General features: G+C 39.9%; 1 protein-coding gene across 4 annotated transcripts in view; it reads left to right on the top strand.

The window, feature by feature from the left end:
* cacna1ia (calcium voltage-gated channel subunit alpha1 Ia) overlaps window positions 1-20,811 on the top strand; it is a 76,875-nt gene extending 56,064 nt beyond the window's left edge. The window contains exons 30-35 of one of the 4 annotated variants that reach the window (XM_072368982.1): window positions 974-1,429; window positions 7,984-8,133; window positions 12,338-12,472; window positions 14,160-14,376; window positions 15,204-15,439; window positions 15,657-20,811. In XM_072368982.1, coding sequence (XP_072225083.1) covers window positions 974-1,429; window positions 7,984-8,133; window positions 12,338-12,472; window positions 14,160-14,376; window positions 15,204-15,439; window positions 15,657-16,388 — 1,926 coding nt within the window. In that variant the 3' untranslated portion in view covers window positions 16,389-20,811. Of the gene's footprint in view, window positions 1-973; window positions 1,430-7,983; window positions 8,134-12,334; window positions 12,473-14,159; window positions 14,377-15,203; window positions 15,440-15,656 lie in introns of all 4 variants that reach the window. The other 3 variants (XM_072368981.1, XM_072368984.1, XM_072368983.1) reach the window with 3 other exon arrangements.
* Window positions 20,812-27,320: the final 6,509 nt, after the last annotated feature.

Genomic DNA, 27,320 nt, shown 5'->3' with positions numbered 1-27,320 from the left:
TGTCACTTTGGTTTTGCTGTGATGAAAGTACACTGTGCACATATTAACCAGAGTCAAAAAGCTGTGGGGGGGGGTTTGGAAAACAAATTACACAAAGAAAATGAAACCTTTCATCGTTTTAAACACCAAAACTTTTACATGTATGATCATTTGTCCCGGGTACAAAGATTAATTTGCCTAAACAGAACCCTCTCTGTGTTCGGGGACTTCCTGTTTTAACAAAAGAAACAGTAGGTTTTCCTCTCTTTCTAAAAGGGAATTAAACACTTGATGATCAGAATTATGAAGCCTTAATGGGCTGAGAAGAAAAGACTGATGTAGAGTTTAAACTAAGCTCTCTAAAATGTGAGGTAATATTAGGCAATGTGACTCCAGTTGTCAAAGAAAAATTAAAAAATGTATGATGTGGTTGAAGATCTCAGATACATTAGTTCTGCGGTAATTGTTTTTTATAAATACTGTAAGAAAAAACACCCCTGTATTTTGGTGCAGTCTGGATGTATCAAATAGCAATATATGATTATCTCGACTCACTTGAAAAGAGTGTATTGGATTCAACAACACAATCGTGATCCCATAGGCCTTTAAGAATTTCGTAAACTAAACAAACAGAGTGTGGTGTGTGTTTTTCAAAAATTTATCTGAGAGAGAGGCTGACTGTCTTAGACTTTGAGACCCCTCATTTTAGACATTTTATGATATAAAGAAACTATTTTCAGAAAATTAAGTTTTTTTTTTGTTTGTTTGTTCTGTTTTGTTTTTTGTGGTTAACTTAAATCATGGCCAAAAACTTTTAACTTTCAACAATTATAAGCATTTTTATTTGCTGCAATATTTGCTTAAACCACTTCTGCCCTTCAATCATAATCCAGAAAATACTACACCTTAAAAGTCATCTCTTTTTTGTCTGTTTGATTGTTCCTTTTGACATAAAACTTCTTCCAACCTCCTTCCTCATCTTTTGCCTTCCCAGGACACATTGCGGGAGTGTCCACCGGACCACAGCACTGATGTGGACTATGCCTGCAATCCAAGCCTTCAGTTTATCTCGCCCATGTACTTTGTCTCCTTTGTGCTCACCGCCCAGTTTGTGCTCATCAATGTGGTGGTGGCCGTGCTGATGAAGCACCTGGACGACTCCAACAAGGAGGCCCAAGAGGAGGCGGAGATGGATGCAGAAATTGAGCTGGAGCTGGCCCAGGGCACCCTCTGTTGCATGGGTGCCCCCACTTGTGGGGGTGGGGGGGTGGACAAAGGACTACTCGTTAGTGGATCAGGGCCTGGAGGCGCTGTAGGGAGAAAGGAGCGAGGAAGTGCCCGAGGAGAGAAGGGAGAGGGAGTGAGGAAGATACGACATGCAGTAACAATTGCACACCAGGGACCATACAACTCCAGCGACTCCAACCGGACCTTGTACTCACCATCACAAGTGAGTATTTCTGTGTGTGTATGTGTGAGTGCAAATATTTCTATATTTAGTAGTAGTAGGATGAAAGGACTATCTTTTTTTTGCTTGTTTGGAGTGGACAGTGTATGTGCGAGCAGGGATGTTTCAAGCAGATCCACAGGTTCAGGCTGATCAAGGCTAAAAAGTCAGAACAGGATTCATTGCAACTGTTGTCTCAGCTCCTCTTTTTGTGTCCATTGAACATCTTGGAAAAAAGTTTTAAACTACCTGTTTAAAGCAATCAAACTGACCAGCTGTTTCTCATAAAACAAAGTAATTTGAGACTCTGTCGGCCAAATAAGTCATAGTACAAATAAGCGGATAAACGACTGTATTGTATGTATTTTAGCTTCAGAACATGGTTGTGTGGTTCTGCAGTGCTGTTATTGGTTAGAATATGCTGTTGGGCTTTAATATGTCTTAAATATTTCCATAATGGATATAGGGACGTTATTCTGAAACTTAAACCAAACCAAAAACTTTACACTTTAACAACTCAACCTAAAGTATGCACTAGGGAACAATACAAAGCATAATGCAAGGTAGACAAGGTATGACATATATCTAAATTGGTCTAATAAATTAGATGCAGAATTGCTTTGATGTGTAGTAAAATATGTGCAGCTGGAATCATGTGAAAAAGATAGTACATGCTATGTCAATTCTGTTTTTTTTTAATCGGAACATTTCAGAAAATGATCTGGTCCTTACTAGGTCTTAAAATTAGGTATATAAAACCTCAGATGAACAACAGCCTTGACATATTACACTTTGCCAATATTTATTTAACAAAACTAAACAAAAATGTTGAAGCAGTTTGTGAAAAACTACAAACATCTTTGCTGTTTCCATTGGAATGAAAAGGATTAAAAGCAGCCAAGTGCTAATCAAATGCACTTGCTTAATTGATCTTCAGCAAGTGAGCGCACCCCTATAACGGCAGACAATTTGCCAGTTTGCTGCTCTGGAACATTCTGGAGTCTGTCAAGACTGTCTTAGAGATGCAACTGTTGCTGCCCATTAGTATGGGAAGAGTTATGAGGCCATTTTCAAACAATGTAGTGTCCATCATTCTGCAGTGAGTAAGATTATTCACAAGTGAAAAACATCTGAGGCTGTTCATGGTTTCACCAGGACTAGATGTATAAGTAACTTAACTACAAGGTTTGACCATGCAATGCTCTAAGAAAGTGCAAAAACACAAGAATTACATCAGGCCTCATTTAGCGTATCAAATGTTAAAGTTCATGACAGTACAGTTTGTAAAGCCTTTTCTTTAGAAAAAGAACATGGCAGCACAACTTGTGTTTGTAAAGTTTCATCTGAAGAAACCACAAGACTTCTGGGAAAATATCCTTTGGACAGATGACCAAAGTGGAGATGTTTGGTCATGAAGCTCAGTTCCATGTTTGATGAAAACCAAAGAGCATATCAGCACAAACACCTAGTGATGTGACCTGGGCACACTTCAGTCATCGAGTCAACCACAAACTCCTCTATTCTCTGTCAAATATAAAGCCATTTGTCCTACAGCTAAAGCTTGGGCAAAATTAAGTGAGGCAACAGCAAATAATCCCAAGCACATCAGCAAATCTACAACAAAATGGCTGGAGAAAAATCTGTGGGTTGCAATGACCCAGTCAAAGTCCAAACTTCAACCCAATTGAAATGATGCGGTGGGTTCTTAGAAGAGCAAATGCACAGCCTCAATGAACTGAAGCAGTAAGAGTGGGCCTAAAGTCCTCCACAATAATGTGAGTGACTGATAGCATCATACAGAAAATGATTACTTCAAGTTACTGCTGCTGAAGATGGTTCTACAATTGAATGATGTTATGCTCTTGGTTTTATATGCACTGCTTCTGCATTTTTACCTGATTTTTGCTCGGTAAATCGTGAAATGTTGGGATATGTCATGTTCTTGTTCATTCTGAGGTTCCATTTACATAATTTCAAGACCTGGTAAAGACAAGAAGATTTTTTTTTAAATGCTCTCATATCATATCCTGATAAACCGTAGTTTTTTTCACATGACTGCAAATACATACTGGATCAGGCTGTCAGATTGCTTCTCTTTACACTGTGGCAATACATTAGTTCATCCAGAGAAAATTACATATTTCACACAAAAGCTGGAAGAAAAAAGGGGAAAAGATGCTAGTTATTTCTGTGTTCTACTTGAATGTTGCTGGTGTCAGAGAGAGTAGAGGCTTGTGACCTTATTTCCTTTTCACAAAATGTACCAACAGTCATTGCTTGAGTGCACTCAGTCATTCAGTTTCAAAGTCAAATTTGAATCCAAAAAAAGATTTTCAGAGAAGGAAGGGAGGGAGGATTAAACATTGTTATGAAGAGTGGGAAGAATCAGAAAGGGCAGATACAAATTTAAAAAGAATAGACTGTGCCTTTGTGAGAATGTTGCACCATCACAGTTTGATTAAGAAATCTATTCAAGTATCAGGCAGCAATTAAATGTATTTTCCAAAATTAAACCGAACAGACTAATTGACATTAAGCTGATGAGAGACGAAGCTTGGCCACATATTTTCAATCAACTTTTTTAGTGCATCTTAACTGTAGTCACAGCAAGCTATGTTGTCAGCAAGGAGAGGTAAAAATCTTTGATTATATGTATTCTTTTTTAATTCATTTAAGCTTTATTGACCTCTGTGTTAACATGAGACTGTGAGCTGGCAGATTTATATGGACAGGTTAATCAGTATTTCCCTACCTGCATATATGTGTGTGAGAGTCAGCCGAGACGCACGCTTCCATTTTAAAGTCGCTAATGATAGTCTGAGATATCTATACTGATAAACACAAGGATGACTCACCAGCTGCCATGTGGAGTTTCACCTTTGTAGAGCTAATCTTGGCTGTGTGGAGCCATTTTTAGTTTTGTGCTGGCTGACAAAGAAACTTAATGCAGACCAGAGAGAACACACAGGCGGCATCCTCCCCCACTTTTTTCCATCTCAATGCTTCCTTCTCTGGTTTTCTCTCTCACTTGTGATGCGTTAAGGTATCAAGCAGAACAATGTAATTCATTCAGAGCACGGGTCCTGGGGTGATTTAGTGTGTTTTTGTGTGTGTGTATGTGCACAAGTGTCTGTTTGCAATTGAACAGCACACATTGTCATAATCTCACCGAAAGCTCCTCCAGTAAAAGAACAATTCTACTTGGTAGGATAAGTTAAAAAATAGAAATTGGTGTCTCAGATAGATCAAGTGAATGTAGTCATCCATACAAGTGAGGTCTCTTTACACTTTACACTCTCATCAGATGCTATACATCTGATGAGATCTGATGACGTACTGTGGCATGCAAAAGTCTGGGCACAGCCGATCAACATGTGCTTGTTTATGAAAAGCTATACGAGTAAACTATGACCTGGTTTTCAACAAACACCAGGTAAAAATAAGTGATTTCTTTAATATTTTGAGCAAGAACACTTTTCGTTAAATTTTTCTCGTAGTTTATATAACATTTTCTTGGGCAAGTATCACAGCTTGTAAGTGTTTCTTGCAGCATCAAGGAGACTTTCAACATGGATTTATGGATTTTACCTGATATTCCTTCAAAGGGCTCCTTTTTCTGTGAAGTTCTTGGACCACCCTTCATTCAAATATCTTTTGAGGACAGATTTCCTATGTGACATGGTTGTCATCCACAGATGATTTTAAGGTTTTATTAGGATCATCGGGCTGTTGTACAGAGTCTCTTTTCATTATGTTTGCTTCCTGAACTAAAATCCTTCTTGCATCTGCCAGGAGAATGTTAACCATGCCTCTGACTGAAACACAATCCCAAATCGTGATCAGTTCGCTGCCATGCATCAAAGTTGGAGGACTTATCCTAATATTCGGAACTTTTATTTCTTCAAATCCAACTTTAGCTTTTACAGCTTTACTGCTTTAGCCTCATCAATCTGCTGACTTGTTTCCTAAAGGCATCAAACTGGTTTAGATTTCTGTTGAGGATAGAGAAAAAGATGTGAGCCTCCCATAAAGGTCATATTTGTCCAGGTATTGCTGCTACACATACAACAGTGTACCACCACTCCAGAGTCTCCACAATTTTCGTCTAGGTCGTTTCCAGTCAAGCTGCGGTTATAATTGATATATCTGGTTGGGGTGCACACATATCAGGCTAACAGTGGCATTTGTTGATATCAGCTTTTTGACGGCAGTTGGTTCATTGGATAATAAGATATCAGGTTATGACAGTGGCTAATATTTATCTTTTGTGTCGTGGTTGTGTTGCATTGACTTTGCCTTGAAATCATCTAGACTTATTTACTTTTGTTGAGCACAATATAATATTTGTTGGACTGTGTAAGTACAGAAAAATCATTAAGTTTGCGGTTTAATAGACTAAAAGTCATTTGGAAAAGTTGACTTTGTCACACAAAGGATAGTTTTATAAGTAAGCTAGAACCTATTTGTATGAAATAATTTTAAAACTGTCATTTTTAAAAGGTTTTCTTAATTTATTATAATGCATATTTCATCGTTTCCCTGGCATTAAATGAATAATAGATTACAAAACGACCGCAGTCAGCCACAGACCAAAACATTATCTTTAACATCAGCATCAGTATCGGCTCAGAATTTCACATTTGGTTCATCTCCAGTTTTTCTAGTCAGCATCAAATATTTATTTTCAGAACACTTCACGGCACATTAGAGGAGGCTTAAAGCTGTGAACTCTCCGTCACCTGGCCTTTCCCAACAATGCCGTGGCCCCGAAGGCTGATTGTTATCATAGGGCAAGTTGTTGTATTGCTTCTTTGGTTTTTCTCTAAAATGACAAGCAAGACGAGCAAATCTTGCTCATCATGTTTCTTTTTTACCTTTTAACATTGTGGCCCAAACTTGGCATGTCACAGTACGTAGACATTATGAGTTGAATTTTTTAACTGTATGATGAGGTACTAGTAATACATTGTGCAGGTCGTAAAGGAGTCACTGCAGAAAGTTGAAACACAAACATACACACACACACACACAGGGACAGGGTAAGGGAACTAGAGAGGAGAGCTAATGGCCGAGCCAGCGACAGTCAGATAGTGGCAGTAATTAATTTCAGCTCTCTCCTCTCTCACTCTCAACTTCCATTCCCTGCAGACGAGCCCTATTGTTGTCCACTAATACAGTTATTAATGGGGGCCAGCACATAGGCCACCACAGTCAATCAAACATTATTCTTATATTAAGCTCTCCACCTACGCAGAACATACTAACTTGTGCTTGTCTGTGAGAGGGAGACAGAAAAGAAGAGTGTGTTTTGTTGTTGTTGTTGTTGGTTTTTTTTTTTTAAATATGTATGTAGTGAGCTGGCTATGGCAGAGTCAGTTTTTCAGCCAACATTTGGCTCTGCAGCTGCGTTTTATAAACCAGCATGATTTATGTACATTTAGATTACTGAGAGTACTGTAACTTGGCTCTTGAATTCATAACCCCCTCATTTTTGAAAATAAGTCATGAGTGAATGTAATATAGCCAGATGAGTCATATGAGGTGTGCGTTTGTATAACAGATCTAAGTATAGTCTTACAAAGCAGTATTGTAGAATTGTGTTGTGAAAATAGGCTTCGGTTGGGGATTGAAGAGAAGTGACCTTATTTGGCAGTATTCACAGTATCGTTTGAGAACTATCTACTGATGTAATACATTTATTCTGGCTGGTAGGAAGGTACTACAGGTGCAATATATCCAATTAATTTGGACATACAGAGCTTGACCAAGGAACACTAAAAACATTTTAGAAAGTAGTTTTTACTTTTCTGTGGGTAGTTTCTTTTTTCTGTCGGTTTGGGTTTTTGTTCAGGAAAATATCTGATGAAATCCAAGTAAGGATGGATCAATTAAATCACTAAATAAAGCCCTGAGTGATTCAGTCTAAAGTCTAAATTCAGTCTCTACTTTAAACTTAATAATACCCAGAGCAGAAAGCAAATGCTTAAATCTTAAATTTAATTGAGGTGATATATCAAATGTAATTGCTCCGCTCTCAGTGCTCAAGGCTTTGATAGTAAATTTATGGGTTAATGAGGGTTTGGACTTTTATTATTGAGGACCATTTTTATTTTATTTTTTTTCAAAAGTGTTTATCCCAAAAGGCTAGCAACGTATGACTGGAGGATTTGTTCTGGTTTATTTGTACGTAATGTTTGACACAAAATGTTTAAGATGTCTGCAGATTTTTTGATCAGGAATTTTACTGTAAGGAATAAATGATGTTAGATTTACATTTGATGGGATGGAGGACTATGTGCATTTGTGTGTGTGTGCAAAAGCATACCTGCGTGTGCACACAAGCACCTTTATAACCCTTACGATGGTGTATGCATTTCCCTGCGTGTTCTTTGTCCTCGCATGTCCGCATGTACACATGTTTGCACCTGCGTGCATTCTGGTCTGCCGGCCTGCGTCCCGTGTGTGTGTGTGTGCGTGTCCGTGTGTCTGTGTGCGTGTATGTGTGTGTGTCTGTGTGCGTGTATGTGTGTGTGTCTGTGTGCGTGTATGTGTTCCAGGAGAGCCAGTGGTTGGACAGCGTATCTCTCCTAATCAAGGATACTTTAGAAGGGGAGATGCTGATGATCGACAACCTCTCCGGTTCTGTCTTCCACCACTACTCCTCTCCTCCACCTATCTGCAAAGACTGCAAGGGCCACCCACAAGAGGTACCACCCTGAACACACATGGAGGCAGACATGTATTCAGTACACGCAAAAGAGCCTGAGGATGGTCGTGTGCACAGATGTTGAAGTCATTCTTGTGGATAATTATGCTACAAGCAAACAGAACCACAAGCAACATTTAGACATAACAATACACAGTAGTTTAGAGTTTATTAGGTGGTTTGTCAAAGGCTCTACCCACTGAGCTTTACAACCCTAAAACACAAGCCTATTTATATATCAGTGTCTGTATCTCTCCTTTTCATCATTCTGGTATGCTAATACTCTCACATCAGATTCAGAAGACTGCTTGGGAGGAAACCAATCCAATGCAGCCAGTTAGGAAAAATCTGGAGATTCCATGACTATTTTAGCTATGTTATTTAAAAGCAACAACACCAGCAATGAACCCCAATGACTTTAGAGGCATCATACATTCCATACGTTCCTTTTCTGAGAGTCACAGGTGAATCTGCAGTCCTCCTCGTTAACTGCTGCTGTGGTTCTCTGTATTGTCAGCTGCTTTATGTCAGAGAGAGCAGCACAAAGCAGCCAGACAAAAATCTAAAGCGACTTCAGAGTGGGGTGTCAGTAGTATATATGAAAATCCAATTTTTCTTTTTCTTTCTTTCTTGCAAAAAGGCCTTACCAAGTTTTGCCAAAATTATAGCATTTTCACCTGCAGTTTATTGATGTAAAATTCATTTGCGGATGCTTGTTTTTTCTGTGAAGCATGCCGGATTTTGGCGGCTCTGCAGCTATTTTGTTTCTGAAAAATGAATTAGTTGACTACTTCGGGTCGTGTTGAAAATGACAACATGCACGTAGAGACAAACACAGGAACGTGCATTTGCATGTACTTTCATGAAAATACACAGGGCTTCATTCATCGCACAAAGCAGTCTGATTGGAAAGTATCGCTGAGGTCCAGTCTTTAATAAAACATGTCAACTCATCTATGTGCTATTTTTATGTGTATTGTTATTATTATTATGTGTTACAATACAGCAGCCCTTAACTAAAGTCGACAGCTTAAGATAGAGGCAGCTTTCTACATATGCATGAAAGTGGATGAATGAGGCCTTCTGCATGCATACATAAACGCAGCCACTGTTTGACAATGTATGCATGTATGCACGTACACAAACATCAACAATCTCTTTAACTTGTCCTCATATTGTAAAGTGTCTAGTAAACAGGATCTCTTGCACTTAACACACTCACAAACATAGTGTCCCGTGCAAGTGTTGTCCATCATAATGACAAAGGGTCGTGGGTCAGCTCAGAGGAAGAAGTAAACGGGATCTATACCTCCTCACCTGTCAGCCCTGCTTTCTGCCTGCGTGCACATGCTGTCAAACCATCAATCTTCCCTCCCCTCTTCAGATGCTTCCTCGCTCCATGAGTACTTCCAATAGTTATCTGTCTTTGATTTAATGTATCTGATCCTGTTGTGTTCTGCTTTAAACTGCCGTGTTCTTTGAGCAGTGGTTCTGCATATGATGTTTGTGGGTGAGCGAGCCAGTGTGGGTGTGTGATCTCTTCAGACAGATGAGACGTGTACAATGTTTGTTTCAGGGGACGGCAAGGCTCTGCAGGAAACTTGGGTGCAGTGTGTTTGTTGTGTGTGTGTGTGATAGTGGAAATATTCAAGAAAGTGCCTAATAAGCTCCTGGGATGAACAAAGCTTGAGAGGGACAATCAAATGTACAGGAAACAGTTCAGTGGCGCATTGAAGGCCCTTGCCATTAGTTTGGCCTCAGGAGTACATCAGCTCCCTCAACATATTTTACAATATATCTGGAAGAGTTTGTCAATGGCCATTATAATGGTTCATATACAATATGTATTCACTACGTACTAATAGATAAACAGATGTATGAATTAATAATTGCATACAGAACTTTTTGAGTTGACTTGATAGCAATGTGTTGATGGGTTTGAGCGTCACAGAGTATGGGAATATATGTAGAGACAGCTTCACATGAGACTGCATAAAATCACAGAAAAATAGCAACCTCTCCTGACCCTTTGCTGTGTCACTCAAAACTGAGTTCTAGTGTGACCAAGTTCTCTCAGTAGTCCTCGAGAGGCTTCTACAACTTGACAGGAGTCCACCTGTGCCAAACTCAATGGGCTGAAGGTTTACATTTGAACATGACAATGACTAAAAAGATACCATCAAAACTCAGGAGTAGAGTTTGTGAAAGTTCTGGAATACCTTGGAAGAGCATCCCTGGAGAGATTTGAAAAGGGATGTACACTATCATTCCACATCCAACCTGTCTTGACTTTTGCTGCCAACAAGAATAGAAGAAGTGTCCAAAAAATATGCTTGTAGGATTATTCCCAATAGAACTTTAGGCCGTCACTGCAGTTTTTTTTTTAAAATACAGAATAAAGTGCAGGTCTGGAAACAATCTAACTGGTATATATTGCCCTCTAGTTCTGAAACAAGGTTTTGCTTTGCTGTTGACATTACTTAATCCATCTTAATGTGAGCCTAACATATGGCAAAATGTTGAAATAACTATGGCAGCCAGCACAATTAAATTAGGCATGTCGCTTCGTGCATGTGCGTGATGCAATAATGATCAACTGACAATTGGTCCACCTGGGTTATAGCAGATATGATATTACAAACACTTCTGACTGACTAGTATCATTTATGCGAGATGTTTGCAATGCATGTTTTCTTTTCAGTCCCCTCCCATCAATGCTGAATGGAACAATGCTTTTCCTCTCCACTTTCATGCTGCAGGGAACACTTTCAGTTGATTCTTGCCCAAGTCCCCTATCTTGTTAGTGAAGCCGTCAATATTTCGGCTTGTATGTTGGAGGCAATGGTGTAGCAAGTCTTCCTGTAGCTATTGTGCTTTGTGTTGTCCCCGGAGGCACAGCCAAGAATACAGGAAGAGAGACGCTTTAGTTTCCATTACTTGTCAATAAATGCCCCAGCTGATGACTTAAAGGGACCTTTGCGGAAGCTATTTACAGCCCTCCTGTGAAACACAGAGCAACAGATCCACAGATATGCTGCTGTCACATAATGGAATAAGTGAGGGTCAGTATATGATAAAGAAAAAGAAAAAAAACTGCTAAGTGTATTAATGAGTTGCTTTGCTGTGCTTCTGCTTGGATTTTTTGCTTTGCATCATCGCATCTCTTTCTTTCTTGCCATGTCGTTCGTTGGGCCCTGTGGCAATGGTAATTTACTGCCTCATATCGGGATAGAATCTTTCTCTATCAGCCTCTTTGTCTTTTTCGCCTATCGGCACACGTTAATACATCATTAACCAGCCTCACTTCATTGAATTTCTCTTGGTCCTCTTTAAGTACCCCTTTTAATCCCCTTTTCTCAAGCTATTTATTTCCTCTGCCTCTTCAAAGAAACATTGCTGAAACACATCATAGCACTTACAGAACCCTGAAATTCCACTTCAGCTCACTGCAGTATGTTTTCAAAACTGTGGACAACAAAAAAAAAGGCCACAAGGGGAGGGATACAGAAAAGTGTCGAGTGATCATTTAAAAACCAATTCAACATCCATGTAGGCTGAGTTACCTTTAATGCAAATGAATAAAAACAGGATGGGATCCATTTTTACACAAAACTGAAAGAAATGCTGTAGACACAGTTATTTCTGTGTGTATTTCCAGCACATTTTAATATATACACACACATATTCATACTCGCATTCACATGCAGATTCTGTTGAGCAAACATTCTGACAAAATCCCACTTGTATCACTTGGATATCTACTTCCTTCTTGTATGTTAATGCTACTGGAAAACTTTGGTTTAGTTGATTATGACAAAGCAATATTGTTACCTCCTGAAATCTCTCACCCTGCTCTCTTTACAGGCAGGTGCCACTGCATTATGGCCACAAATGTCAACAACTGGTGAACCATATCCCAACTTGGTGGAGTTTTTACATATCTTGTCTGTGTGGTTCTTGTTAGGCTGTATGATCTACTGTGTAAACAAAAAAATCACGTTAGACTTATTTTCAAAACAGATAAATTCAGACATATTACCAAATTTACATGCCCGAAATGTAAGTTACTGGGCTCCTCTATATCGCAAATTCTTCATGATGAGAATGGAAGAGATAACTAATCCCAGGTGGTTGGAAGTGACTTGCTTTTTCCGACTCTGTGTGTCTTAAAGACATTCATAACTGAAATAAATTCTTTGCAGCAGATCAAAATGGCAGAGATTGAACAGGCATCGCTGAAGTCCGAGCAACTGTCAGACAAATCCTCCTCCCCAGCTCTGCCAGATGACCTCAGCCTGGACGAACATACCACCTATCAGCTGCTGGCGCAAGAGGGCAAGGTGGGTGAGAACAGAGTGGGGCCAAACAGGGAGAATGGGATCTACACCTCTCAATAAAACATAAAACATCTCTTTCAAGCTACACCAAAACATGGAGTACAGATCTCCAGTACTCCTGTAGTCATATGTGATATCACTGGAGAAGACTACGAGGAAAGGCAATGTGTGGGATTTAAAACGTCTTCACATGTTCTACACTTGACATATAGTTTGCCTATCTCTCCCAAGAGTGTCAAATTACCAAACAATTTCCATGACAATGCTGTAGGCTCTGTGTGATTACAGATATGAACCTTCCTCTCCAAAAATCTCTTTATCCCTTTCTGTCTATGTATCAAGGTAACTAATCTTGTCTTTTAAGAACCAACAGTCTCTATCCACCACAGACCATCTCATGAATAAATTCTTCCACCATGTTCTCCTCAGTCACTATCCTGCAGGGCTCTCATGCTTCCCTCTCTTGAACCCACTCTTTCACTTTCGACCTTATCTCTTATGCTTCACCTTTCTCAGTGTTACTCCTCCGGTAATTGCACACCTGCTCTGCACCTCCCTCTGGCCCTGCTATCTTCATCTCTTGTCATCCATCCTTCTTAGACATCCTCCCCTGTAATGGGGTAATGCTCCATGGTTCTGGATAGCCTGATAAGCTTGCAATAACCAAGCATGGCTGTGAACCACTGCTTATTAGAAAGGGGTCAGGGCAATTGAAAAAGAGGAAAAGACAGAATGTGAGAACGGGGTAAGGTTAATGATTTTACTCATCAAGCATTGTTTATTTGGAAAAAAAGTAAAAATAATCAGTGCATGTACTTTTAGTCGTTCACACCAAATTTTGTGGAGACATTCTTCGGTTTCCACAGTCACATTGTGCTCTGGAAGACCGAGATCAAGCCTTAACAATCATTAAACCTGATTTAAAAAAAATGAGTTAAAGCGAGTCTCTGGGAGGTTAGAAAAAAACAATGTAATATCCTCTAAAGAGTTAGAAACACAACATTGGGGATGCATCCATGAACCAATGCTGTATAAATTAGGTGGAGGTGGCCTCCTGTGTGCCTAGGTCTGAATGACTCAGGCACAATAGGCTATTGAAGGCACTTAAGAATACTTACACACCCTCACTTTGCCTTACCCTGCTCCCCACGTTAAGCTGTTGCAGCCATAGTACACACACACAGGCTCACAAATTTACTACCAAACATTTCTTATTAAAATCTATGACATTAACATGAGAATAAAAGCTAATAATCAGTTCTCAGAGAAGCCAGAGGGAATATGTGAATCAAGGGCCATGTTTAATATCTGCAAAGTGCCTGAGGAGCTGCCTTTTTTTTTGCTCTCATTCTCAAGTGGGTTTAGTCTCAAACGGAAATGGGCACCCTACATGTATGGAGTGAATGCCAAACCTTAATTGCTTCTTTTGAAAAAATATAAGCATTTAAGGCTAATTTTATTTTACATAAATGATTCTTTTGATGATTAAAGCTTATGCACATGAGTCCCAGATCTCAATCATTTGATTTAACATTTCTCCATATCTAATGCATCTTCTTTCAGATAAACAGAAAAAATGCACACATCTTCTTTAATAATCTAATCTTTAATCATTTAATTTTAAGATTTCTTCTAAAAAAAAAACAAAAAAAACTTTCCTTTCAATGTCAGGTTATTGTTTCTCTTTCAGGGAAGGTGCAGCAGTGACTCCCGCAGCTCTGAAGAGGCTGGTGGTGCAGGAGGTCATGAAGGAGGTCACCAGACTCAGACCATGGTGCACAGCCAGGTCCTGGGGCCGTGCCAGCCATGCAGGGCCATCAGCACTGGCACAGAGAAGGAGTCCGCTCAGCAGGAGACAGAAATGCAAACACACCAACCACATATGTGCTCACCTCACTGCAGCCCTGGTTTGTAAATCTATACAAGGCTCATTTAAAAAAGAAAAAAAGTGTGTATTCATTTAAATGACTGTTTACATACAGATGGAAGGCTGATATGAATTCACACTGTGGTGCAATTATTAACACCACCATATTCCTCACCATATGAGAAAAACATAGATCATCAAGACAGGGACAAAGGAAGAAAGGATGATTGTTTAACCGGGGTGAACTGAAAATGGCTGCGTAGTCCAGTCTGGCAGTCCAAACAACAATCCAACCAAGATGAATCCAAGAAACAACAAAGTGAAAATCACAGGGAGCAACCAGGAGGTGCACAGAGAAAAACTGAGATGGATGTAAAATAACCAAAACAGTAAAAAAATAGACACGCTGACAAAGGACAGAAAGAGCTGCAAGACCATCTAAAATATGAGGGCTGTCACAGGTGGGAACAATCAGTATTCACACTGGTGAAAACAACAAAAGAAAAACCAAGAAATGGATGTGGAACATGAAGAGTACAAAAGAAAAAAAAAGTATTCAAACACTCGAACATTTTGGCCTACACATTCACAATACAGCTCTAAAATTTGTCATCTTAACTGAAACAGCTGGTAGCTCTGTCCACGACCCTGCAAAAAATATTTCTAACCATCCTCACAGACTTCGGTAGCAATTCACTCTTGGCATCCAGCTGTATGTCTTATATATTTTTTGTATTGTTAAAAGCTGTTACATTGCTATTGCCACTCATAAATACAGACAAATACACCTTACCAATACAACTGATCAATCAGTCAGAGTATGAGTGAAAGCTGCGATAGACATTAAACTTGTGTTCTTTCCGAAAGGTGGCAAATCCATCAGCAGCAACAAGGAAAGAAACAAAGAAGGAGAAGGAGGAGCCAGTGGTATTTCTACTCTCTTCCATCTGCCTGCAGAGTTCTTCCACTCTGCAGGTGCTGCCATCCCTGTACCTCCCCGCAGTAGGAGCCTACGTTTGTCAAGAGGCATTAGGCTGACCTCCCCATCCTCCTGGGCCTCATTCCACTCCCCTGGAGCCCATAGAAAGATGCTCTGTGCACAGGTAGGGAACAGTAAACATAAAACACATTAAAAGTATGTAGATGACACCTGAGGTGCATTACATACAACGATAGTGAGAGGTTTTACTTAGATGTAGCTGATTGCTAGCTCAAAATAATACATTTATGAAATCAATATCAATAAGTTGGAACACTTTTAAAGTGAATTGATGTGCTCACTTTCCTTTTCCACCCTCTCTTTCTCTTTATTTTCTTCAGTACCCGTCCCACAGTGACTCATCCCTTGCTACAGGCAGCTCTGAAGGTAGCCTTCAGACCACCCTGGAAGAAGGACTAAGCTTCAGTGTCTCTCCACCACAGAACCTGGAGCTGCCAATGCAGACAGCTACCTTACCACCCATGTGCCCTACCCCACAGTCTGAAGAGAGAACTACCATTTCCCCTGCAGTTCAAACCCTGAGGCCAAGGCCCAACCCCTCATCCACCTTAACCCTTCTGGCTACAAAGGGTCACCAACGCAGCCAGAGCAGCGGGCGAGGCAGCACTAGCCCAGGCTACACCCGTGAGGACTCTATTGACCCCTCAGACGAGGACCTGGGCATAGGCATTGGATCATCTATCGGTGGTTGTGGCTCCAGCCAAACGGGCAACAGTGAACACTTGTCAGAGGCACTGAGCAGCTTGTCGCTGACATCACTACTCTCCCCCAGCTCCCTCGTGTACCCAGGAGGGGCAGTCAAGAAGTGCAACAGCACGGGCAGCCTGGACAAAGGGGGGATGCTTATGTCTTCTCGGGGCAGGGAGGGTCGCAGGGAAATTATGGGCCTGGAGCTTATGGACCCCCAGGGCTTCTTGGCAAACCCCTGGACAAGGGTATTAGTAGATCCAAGAAGAAGAGAGGGAAGAGGGGAACTAGAAGTTGGAGAGCCGGGTTTGAAAGGGAAGAGCTCAAGCCAAACAACAGTAGGGCCTTGTCGAAAAAACAGATGAAACCTACTGTTCACTTTTTGTCTTTCCATTCTTTGGTACTAAACCCATTGCTGTCCCTCTCACTCTCTCTGCTTCATCAGTGAGACAGAGGTTTGATGACATATGATATCCTGTATTCCAAAATCAAACACCCATCTTGCCCCCTCACCTTCTTTATTTACATTTATGTAAAGCCTATGTCCAATTTACGCTCTGTAGGGGATTGGTCTTGGTTATGGTTTCATGATGAAGAAGTGGCCTGCAGAGTTAAAGCCCAAGGGCTGAAGACGGGCCATTTTACCCTCCAAGGGACGGTAGTCCTGGAGGATGAATTTGAAGGTTCTGATCGCACCGGACAACTAGGAGTCGTGTTCATATCAGTATGCCAATAAGAGAAGACACAAAGGAGCTCAAACTTAACGACACAACAAAGGGTCTTGATGTCACTCTAGTGTAGTTTCCTTTTCTCTGTAACACCACAGTTCAGTGAGGCTAAAAATGCAAAAATAGAAGTACCCAAACTCAGCATAGCTATCCATGCCAGTAAAAACTGTTTTCATTTGTTTACATTTTGGAGGCAGGACAGAAAGTAAGTTGGAGGAGGATCTATAATGTTGGAATATATCATAGCGGAAGGAAGACTGGGAATAGAAAAGGCAGGTCTTTTTTTTTTTGGCTGGAGAAATAGAAAGCGGATATAATTCCCATCTGTTCTGGCAGACGGAAACAACAGGTCCTACTCACTCTGGCAAAGTCCCTTCTGCTGAGATCAGAGTAAAAATGTGAGGTGGAGGAGAGTTCAGAAATACATGCTCATAGTGTTTGTGTGTGAGAGCGCTGCCTCGGGTATCCAAGGCATGAATTAAATTGTTCTCATCACTGCACCATACCTCAGTGTTTTTGAAACAGGAGATAGGTATTGACTTTGTGCATCTGTCAACTTGGTCTTCAGTGGCAGCGGAAAATGAAAAGGAATTGAGAGATGGCGGAGGTATAACAGTGCATGGAGTGATATGTGAAATTGGTTATCTTTCCTTCCATCTCTTGCATCTCTCATTCATGAACATGAAAAAATGAGAGTGAAAGAGAGGTAGGTTGAATTGAGCTTAAAAAAAAAAACCTCGTCAGAAGTCGCAGCAATGTGTGCATGGGGCAAGTTTTGGAGCACTGATATGTCTCGCAGCTAGTGAGACTTCAAGCACACTCCTTTTGACTCCATTCCCTCTCACCATCGTCAAGGATTTAAGATGAATGGACAAAATCGCAGGTGTTGCAAGGTTACCTTGGTTGCATGACAGGATTGCATTTAACCAAGATTTTTATCTATATACAGAGGTGTATCAAGATGTCAATGTTGGGTGATAACCATGTGATTTCTATTCCACTATTTTTGTAGAAAAGAGAATATAGGCACATTCAAGTGTTGCCGGTTAGTTTGTCTTGATTTAATTTAACCCATGCAGTGTCTTCGACTTGTTGTCTAGGACTTTTTGTCTGCCAGTGGCTTCCAGTTTTATAATATTTTTTTAAAGTAAGGACAGTGTATAAAACAACAAAGCAAAAAATTTCAAAAAACTTTGTGCGCTGAAGTGATTGTTCCCTGCCGCACATTTCTCTATGGGGACACTTGTTCCTTGTGGACTTTTTTTTTTTTTTTCCAGATGTGGAAGTATGAGGACGACCAGAGATGGGAACAGCCATATTCACTTACCACATGGGGACAGTCTAGCTCTCAGACATACCTGCACACAGGGAGCTTTGTTTGCTTGCAGCCGTGTGGATAAAAACAACGAACAGTATAAATCATGTCTATGAAAGCTTTAATTTGAGTGTTACATCACCACATATCTATCACGGGCACATTTGTGCTCCTCAAGCATGGATCTGGGATTGCAATACAGTATGCTTATTCTTGAAATGACACCTTGATACGCTCATCCTCTCTTCCCCATCTCTTGACACATAAAGTATGTTGTAGCAACTCTTTTCCACTTTATTGTTTGATATCGAAAGCTAACACTGTAACAAGGAACAAAGTGTTGCATCTTTAACGGAAACTAATTTTAGCTTCTGCCACTTGATGAATTACTTCATTCAGAAAAGGAGATACTTGTCCTTAAGCCTGATTTCTAGAGGTAGACTGTTGTATCCTTAGTGTTTTGAACATTACCCTACTTTTTAGTTTCTCAAAAAAGGAATAAGGTGATGTTAGAAAATCTGAGGGTTTGACCTCTTTTATCATGCAAAATCACTTTGATGACTATGGTTATTTGCATGGTGTTGGAAATTGATGAGTGAGACAGCTGTGTGTGTGGGTGGCTGTGTTTGTTTGTGTGTTTTTATGACTTCGGGTGAAGCAACTGCCTTTTCCTGAAGTGTCTTGTTTGTCAGTGAGGATACCAGAGGTTTAAGGTTGAATTGGGGAAACACAAAGCAACCAAGGGCTGTTTTAGCTTCAAAGATATATCCTTTATCTTTCTGAGACAAATCCTTGTGTCAATGAGTATGGCATCAAAGTTTAAAACCTGACAACACAGCAATAAATGTTATATGTGTATGCCCTGAGTAAATGATGTCAATGTGATTTTTATCTCCTCAGAATACAACAGTAGTCATTACTGTCTGTTCTTGCTTTGACTTTGCTGAGCTCACACCCATTCAGATGGCACCTCTGCCCTCTAAGAGACCCAGTCAGAAAAGAAATGGGCTCCAATTGGATCACTTGAACAAATGAAGCTATTGTACTCAGGTTGGGGGGTAAAAACCACTAATAATATATTTTTTTTGAATAGCTGTAAAGTTGTGCTCAAACAGAATGCGAAGCAAATTTATTCTTCCTTTTGCCTTGATTGATTCCCACAAATTTGACTGCTGGAGTGTTTTCATACTGTGTCTATACATTACTAACAGCAAGTGCACGTGCTGTATGACACCACTGAAAAAAGTGTGTCTCCGTACAGCGTGTGTTCCCCACAGCTCTTATGCAGACTAATTTCAAAATTTACAAGGAACTCAAGTTGTGTGTACCATTGGTAAGTGGCTGAGACTTTTTTCTCTTGATTTCTTCTATATTGATAAGATGGAGTACAATTGCACCACGAGGCAACCCACCACACAGAGCAGAATATTACCATTTTACATTTCTAGAAAACACAGATATGAATGGCTATGATATAAATGAAGGCTAATTATATATATTATAAGGGAGAGACTTGCAACTTAAAGAACCATAGATAGAATTCTGCAAAACCATGGTAGTTGTACAATGTATGCCAAGTGTCCATATGATATTATAATATTATAATTATCTTACCTAGCTCATGATGAAAGTCTACCAATCAGTTCAGAAACCCTGATGTCTAAAGGGTTTTGATTTTTAGGAATGAAGGTACTGAAAGGCTTTTAAAACCTTATTTTGAAACAAAATCAGCAGATTTGATCAAATATGACTTGTCCCAGTGCCCATTTCAATTGTTCTCTCCCATTCATTATACATACGAGCTTGTTTTGAAGATGGCTGTCATGTTACAAAGTTTTTTCTACAAGGACACTGGCATAATGTCCACACCTCTCACATTGCCATTTTGTAATTTAAGCATATTATCCTGCATGACTATGTGCCTTATCAACCAGCTAATGAGCCCAAGGTTGGAGGGGTAGCAGTGGATTTAGCCACTAGACCAAATCACCAACCCTTTGTCCATGAGTCTCCAATTCAACTCCAATGTAACACAGCTGTTTTGTAGTTTTTCTTTAAGTACCATGGCTTCTGTCTTGTGTGAAACCCTTTTTTTGAGTTCTCACTCATTCTTTGGCCAGATTTAAGAGAATGAAATAAGTCAAATACAGCCTTTCAATACTATGCTTGTTTCCTCACACAGTATCACTCACTATGTGTGACAAGGAGCTCTTTGGGCCGACAAACATTAAAGATTATGCCTATCTATGATTTCCAGAAATAAAAAATGGTGACATTTCACTCTGGCGAAAGGGACATAGCAAGAGCACAGATTTTTGGTATATATTCAACATGTCCAACTTTTCTGGACGTGATTTTGCTATATTCATGCTGCCTTGAGCAAACATGTACACTGTATTCATACACAGTTGTACCACCACAAAAATTTGCTTTGCCTTTAGTCTGAACACAACTTCAAAGTATTTGATTTACATTTGTACATATCTATGTATTTTAATCTGCATGTGTGCATTGCTGCCAATGACCTTGAATATATAATTAGTATGCATTTTAAAAAATGTACAAAGGAAAAGGGAATGCCCCATTGTTTTTTGACCACTGCTATGAAACCACTAAAAGTCAGTCTAAGTCACAAAAAAATGTTTTCTTCCAGCACATGATATGATATGAAACCAGAAAATATTGCATTCCATGTAATGTTACAAACATGTAGTCTCCACACCTGTTCCATACATCATAGAGTATTCTTCGACATGACGGCAGGGGGAAAGACGTTGAGTCAGATCTGTTCAAAAAGAAAGAAAGAGAAAGCTATAGACGGGACAGGCACATGAGCAGGAAATGTGCAAAGCTGAATAGAGTAAAGCTAACAGACAGTGTTAGAGGCTTAGGTGGTGAGATGCTGCAGGAGAAGGCAACTTCTCCAGACAGTTTTTCATCTGCAGTATTGCCCAGCAGAACTGTCAGAGCGAGAGAGCACATTAGGCATGCACGCTGAACTCAGAGGTGTTGTTTACCTCACACCCTCAACCAGCCAGCCCTCCACCTCATCTAACCTCTGGAAACCAATTCTCCCTCCAGGCCCCTGTCCTTCAAATGTCACCACAGGAAGGTGGAAAAGTGTGTATGGGTCTTCAAGACTTGGAGCACTTTTTTTTTTTTGTTGCAACATTTCGGTTGTCCTCAGGGTCTTTGAGGTACCCCCTTGACCAAAGTCAATCTTTTGGATTTGTTAATATCAAGAGCAAAATCAGTCATCATTGGCATGGCTGAGGATTTCTGCTTTGAATCTGCAGAGCTCCACCTACTGTCTAAGAAATGTGAGGTCAGACAGCCCCTATTTTCTATGAAAAGAAGACCGGAGAGTTAATTGTGACTACTTTACAGCTAATTTGACTGTGCTTTGAGAAACCGTTAGAATCGGAAGCTAATAAGCTAAAGGAGATATTAAAAGCTATCTGGAGAGCTGTTTACTTAGTTTAGCTCTTGTGGTGAAGGTGGAAGACATGTTCTGTTTAAAGTTGTGATTCTTTAAGCATTCATGTCTCACTCAAAGATGTTAAATAAGAAGGAGGAGTGGACTCACTCATTTGGAAACATCAGTGTCCCATTAAAAATTCTAAAGGACATGGGTCTACAGTGTTCATTTCTCAGATAACTGCTTTGCTAACTTGACCCAAAAACAGGTGGATTTTGCCACTACACTAATTATATTGTCTGATACTCTTCCAGCCATTCATCCAGCTGATGGTGGGAGTATGAGAAGGCATGTCCGTCAACAAGTTATTTTTTTATTATTATTTTTTTTTAATGTTGTTTCCTTGTCCCGTGTCTCTTGGCACAAGCACCAGCTGCTGACAGGTGGCTGCGTGTGAGTTAGCAGCCTTGATCAATGTTTGCTCGTTTTTGTTTTTTTTTATCAGCTGCAAAACATGTCAGAGCTGAGAACAATGCTTATCTTACATTAGCTTTCACATTACCAGCTGATAACTCTGTCAAGCCAAAGGCCCATATCATCCGTTGCTGTTATGTTTCTAATATTGTTGAAAGTAATCGGAAGTAAAGACATTACCATGAAATAAACTTCATCCATTCGCATAACACCACGTCTGATTTAGCGTCCTCTTCTTGAGAACTGCTTTCTGGTTCAAATGTGTACGGCCAAATTACCACAGCATTAGCCTCATGGCAGAGTTGTAGTCAACAGTGCAGGCCAATATCATCTGCTTCTTTGTCATTTACAGGAAGAGGAAAAATCCAAAGTTATACCCAGAGCATTTTCAGGTAATCAGACTAGAAAATGTATGATTTTGAAGAGCAAATATTTAGGGCTTTGAGAACTGCTGACGTGCCCTGTCATAAAAAAAAAAGGAATTTTTAGTCCAGTAACCTCCTTAAGTGCACACTTGCAACAGATACCTCAAATGGCAGGATTTAATTAATATCCTCCCGAGGCAGCACATAGATCCCCGGGGACCTTTAGTCTCCTTTGGTACAAGAAATTGTTGGACCTCACTTGAAAACCTACCGTTTATGTCTCAGCCGTGACCTTTCTGCTCAGTATTAAACATTTTAATCTTACAGTGGCAGAGGGAGATCTCTGAAAAAGTGAAAATGGAAACAAATATCCCAAATGGATTAGTCGAGGCTATTTTGTTGAGTAGGGAGCATGAAATAAATTAAAATAGGTTATAGCTTCTTCTCAATGAGGAAAAATGTATCTCTCCAGCAGAATTACCAGTCAAAAATATTAGGTCAGAAGATAGTTGGAAAAGAACAGCACAGATATGTTGCTTCAACTGTTTGTGGTTTTATACACACAAAGGCAGAATTTAAATATTTAGACTGCAGAAGTTTTTTGTGAGTTAATTAAGACCTTTTTTTGTGCCCTGCACATATAATGACTCACATTACCCAGTAGAATATCTTTGATGTGTTGAGAGATAACCTGACTTTCACCTCAAGCAAGTAACATGGACAATAATTTGTTGACTATATAATGCTCAGGGGACATACACCTGAGAGGTCATTGAGTAGTGTGAAAGTTTCTATGGGGCTATGTTGCAGCAAGATTAGCTTCCCTTTAAATGACTGAAAAATTAAGATAAACAAATGCCATTTTATTCCCTAATGTAGTTAGGTAGGTTTATTAATATGAGACCAAAGGTCTTAACTCAGCTTCCCCTACTTTATCTATTTATTTGACTGTATCACCCTGCAAACTTTACTCACAGACCACACTTGAGTCCCTCCTAACAGAGACACACACGTACTGGGCTGTGTCGAAACCAGCTCTTGTCAGCTGTCAAGGCTAACTGCCCAGGGAGTTGTCCAGACCCACTGATTGTATCACAGTCTCAAGAGAAAGAGCTAGATAAGGCAGGTTGTGGGGGTGGCACAACAAAAGGATGAATAAAGTGCCTGTGAAAGGAGCTGACTGCAGAAGATTAGAGAAAATCATTTTCATTCTCTAGGCGATACTTAAGCTTTATAAATGTTACCTGATCAGAGGATTTTTTTTCTCCTTTTGAGCGTCTCTTTATTTGTGTCTGCTTTCAGTATATCTTCTCTTTTCCCTTTTCCATTGTCATCAACTCTCACCTTTCACTCTTTCTTTATGACTTCAGACGATGAATTAAGCAGGTACAGTATCAGCAAACCCTGTATGCATTCAATTCTAATAGGCAGCTTTGTGGCCTTTATGAACTGTCAAATAATTTGCATCAGTCCTCACGTGTGTTTATTCTTTCCATCTTCTCCTGCGCACACGCACACCAACTACTGTAAAAAGATTCACTCCTGTGTTGCACTCAACATGACTCTCCAAGGAAGTGTGCCTGTCAGTGCTAATGGCTGAAGCTTGTCCCTTAACAACCTGCAATTTCCTCCTCTGACTCTCTACTCTTGATTTTTTTTCTGCTTCTTCTCTCCAACTTACAGCCATTAGTTTAGAACAAGAGGCTGTGACAGCATAAACTGTGGGATTGGGAGCAGTGCTGACACTGCTACTTTCAGCCTTGTTGCACCTTCATCATAATGGCTGATTGACTGGCTCTCTAAACATCTGGCCTGCTATTCTGTAAGATAACGAAAAATAATTCAGCAAAGCCTCTGAGTGACTGGTTTGTGCTTTGAAAGATTTATTCAAAGCAAGCCCCAACAGTTCAGTCACACAGGATGGTGACAACCGGTTTTCAACAGCTGGGTTTAAAAAAAGCGTTGTGGTTTCCCTTAACATGAAAACCAGTTTGAGAGTTGACAGAACCTCAGTATTCAAACTATTCTATTTTTCTGTAGAATGATTTGATGGGTGGGAGAGGACAAGTCTGACGTACTCAAAAGATTTATAGTTGTGTTAATTGTCGATTCCACTCAAATAATAAACAATACTGAAAAGATGCCATAAAAAATTCACATACTCAAGTTTTTATAACTCATTTCTATTTTCTATTTCTTAATCCAATTTTATAATTATGGGGAAAATTAAATATGACGTTTATTTATTATGCTGAAGGGAGGTAGCAGCAACAGAAACTTGCTCTGGCTGGTTTAGCTCTTCTTTGCACAGAGATGATTCGACTTTTCTGCGTTGCAGCTGCAGTGCTGCAACAATGCAGCTCACAGCTGCATCAAAGGGCAATGGAAGATATGGGATAATCTGATTATGTGATAACAATGCACAGTATGATGAAGCATAACAATCAAAACCATCAATTGAAATTAAGATTAACATCTGTTTCACATCTGGAGAGTACAACTGACCACGTTCTACTGGCACTGATAGCATTGTGACTGCTTTCATTTCCCTGAGTTCTCTTTCAGGATCTAACTGACAGTTTATCAGAAGATTGGAGGAGCAGAAACTTTGATCTAAAGTTCATCCCATAAGATACAATGACTTACTGCAGTTCAGTGCAGTTCTGCATTTACAATACAATCAACTCAGCTCAGTAGGAAGCTAATTCTATCATTTGTACTCCAAATTGTGGAGCATCCACAAGAACAAAAGCAGCAGTTTTTATCCATGCAGTTTATTTACCTGAAAATGAATAAATCAATAAAATACACATCACCCACTCTCTTTCACTGACTGAGGAGAAGCCATTGAGTCAAGGTGTTTGAAAATGTCAGAGGTGCTCAGTGGCTTTATCTAAAAGCGTTTGAGTTTAATAGCCATTGCATCTTGAAAAGCTTCCCCTCTTACACATGGGTCTTAATTTTAAGGGCTGTTGGCTGAAGACTCTCATCCACTCTGTGCTGTGAGCCCATCAAGAGTGACAATAAGAGGCAGAACAATAGCTTGAAGTAAGATGCACTCAAATTTGCCTAATGCACGACACAAGGTTGCAGTGAAGGGCAAGCTATAAAGACTCTCATGAATTTTAAAGAATCTTGCCAGAATATATGTAATGTGCCGAAAATGTATTCAGAACCAGAGCTGCATTGCAATAACAGGAACCGTTCAACATGTCCATGAAGATATTTATGAAGCGTGACATTTATTTATTTTTTATTCAGGAAAAACCTGAACCTTTTACCCATGCAGTGAAGGCAACTGGTGCCTCTGTTTTGCTGCTGGGGGGGGGGGGGTTGTGATGAGGTTGTGATGAGTTTGTAGTCACTTTTATATCCAAATGAGAGTGGTTTCTTCCAGGATGATGATGTCACCAACCATAGCATGCAAAAGGGTGTGTGTCATATGCCATTCCCACACTCCTCAGATATTATGCCAGTGACACTGAACTGAATGGTTTGACAGCGTTCTTTGCCATCATCACAACAAAGGAAGAAATAACTGGATGAATGGTGTTCAACTCTTTCAGTGGAGTTCCAGAGACTTGTAGAATTACTCTGTATATTTAAATGCAGCTATCAGACATGGATGAAGTAGGCTATGTCCAACTCTGCTAAGACAGGCGGTGATATGCTCCCTGTTAGCTTGTTGGCACTGAGCTTCTTCCGGCTGACCTAGACCCATAACCCAAAAACCTGACAAACTATTAATCTGTCAGCAAATTGATAACTTGTAAGGCAGTGACTTGGACAGTTTTACAGCTCTGTTCATTCTGTTCATGCTATACATTTTTATTCATTTAAGAAATTAGATGGGTGCTATTCTTTTCTGTTTGTTCCCTGTTGTTGCTGGCTTCTTTTTCTGTGGTCCAGCTTTTTCTGGTAATTTCAAGTCAAAGATCATGACAGGAAAGGTGCAGTTTTATTCCAACCAATCGTATGTATATATGCTATTTTTCAACTCCTGATTGCATTATCTTGGTGTGTCAGTCCAGCTTTGAGAAAATAAATGTTCTGAATGCCAACGTGCACTGGATATATTCTAGCAGAAAATGAGGGCCGTTTAACTTGTTAAGCACTCAGTCACTGTGTTGCCAAGTGCGAGGGAAAATGAATAAATATACAAAACATATTCTGTCATGATTCAATTTTAAGATTTAAAGAAGATTTATCTACATTGTTATTCTATATTTCCATTTCATCCATCTTCCAACCATTTGGACATGGCAGCCAATCAGATTTGCTCTGTAAATCCTACTATGGCTGAATGAAAATATGGCTTTGAATCTTAATACTGAATACAAAAAGAAAAGGAAATGATGCAGATACAAGTACGGTCAGACACAAAAAGGACTCCATCTTGCGTGTTACCTTAAAGATATGGCTCAGTTTAAGAGTACTTTTTAGATTTAAGGAGTTAAGACATCAAGGTGAAACACCAGTGCTTACATACCACATTAATAGGTTGCGAAGGTGCTTATTAGAGTATGGATTTTAGCTGTTTGGCTGCATCTGCGTTTGAGTACCATTGTCAGTGTACAGTTCATAGATGTGTTTCAGTGTTAAGCCAACCAGCTCCCTCTAAATCTCATTCTTATACTGTAAGTCTTTTTTTTTTGCCACATCTCTGTCATCTCCAATATCACTGCAATCAGTCGCTCTGCTGAGCATGAAGACACTTATAGCTTGTATTTCTCCCCTCCACTGAAGAGTTAGTTTCCCCATTTACCTAACAGTCTTGAGTGTGAGCGTACAGGTATGTAACACAGAGAGTCAAAGCCAATTTTGCTGCAAATGGGATTGTGAGCGGCCGTTGATTGTCAATGTTTCTTGTTTTTGTAAAAGCTAGGATCAAGAACCCACCGGAGCTTTTCAGTAACAAATGTTCTCATTTGTCCTTGCTGCGTCTGGGTCTGTCCTCAAATACAGCAACAATATCACTGACAGACAGAGCGAGTTTA

Source organism: Leuresthes tenuis, unplaced genomic scaffold, assembly GCF_036924035.1.
Source record: "Leuresthes tenuis unplaced genomic scaffold, fLeuTen1.0.hap1 SCAF_17, whole genome shotgun sequence".
NCBI classification, from domain to species: Eukaryota; Metazoa; Chordata; class Actinopteri; order Atheriniformes; family Atherinopsidae; genus Leuresthes; species Leuresthes tenuis.
This window is presented reverse-complemented; position numbering and strand designations above follow the sequence as displayed.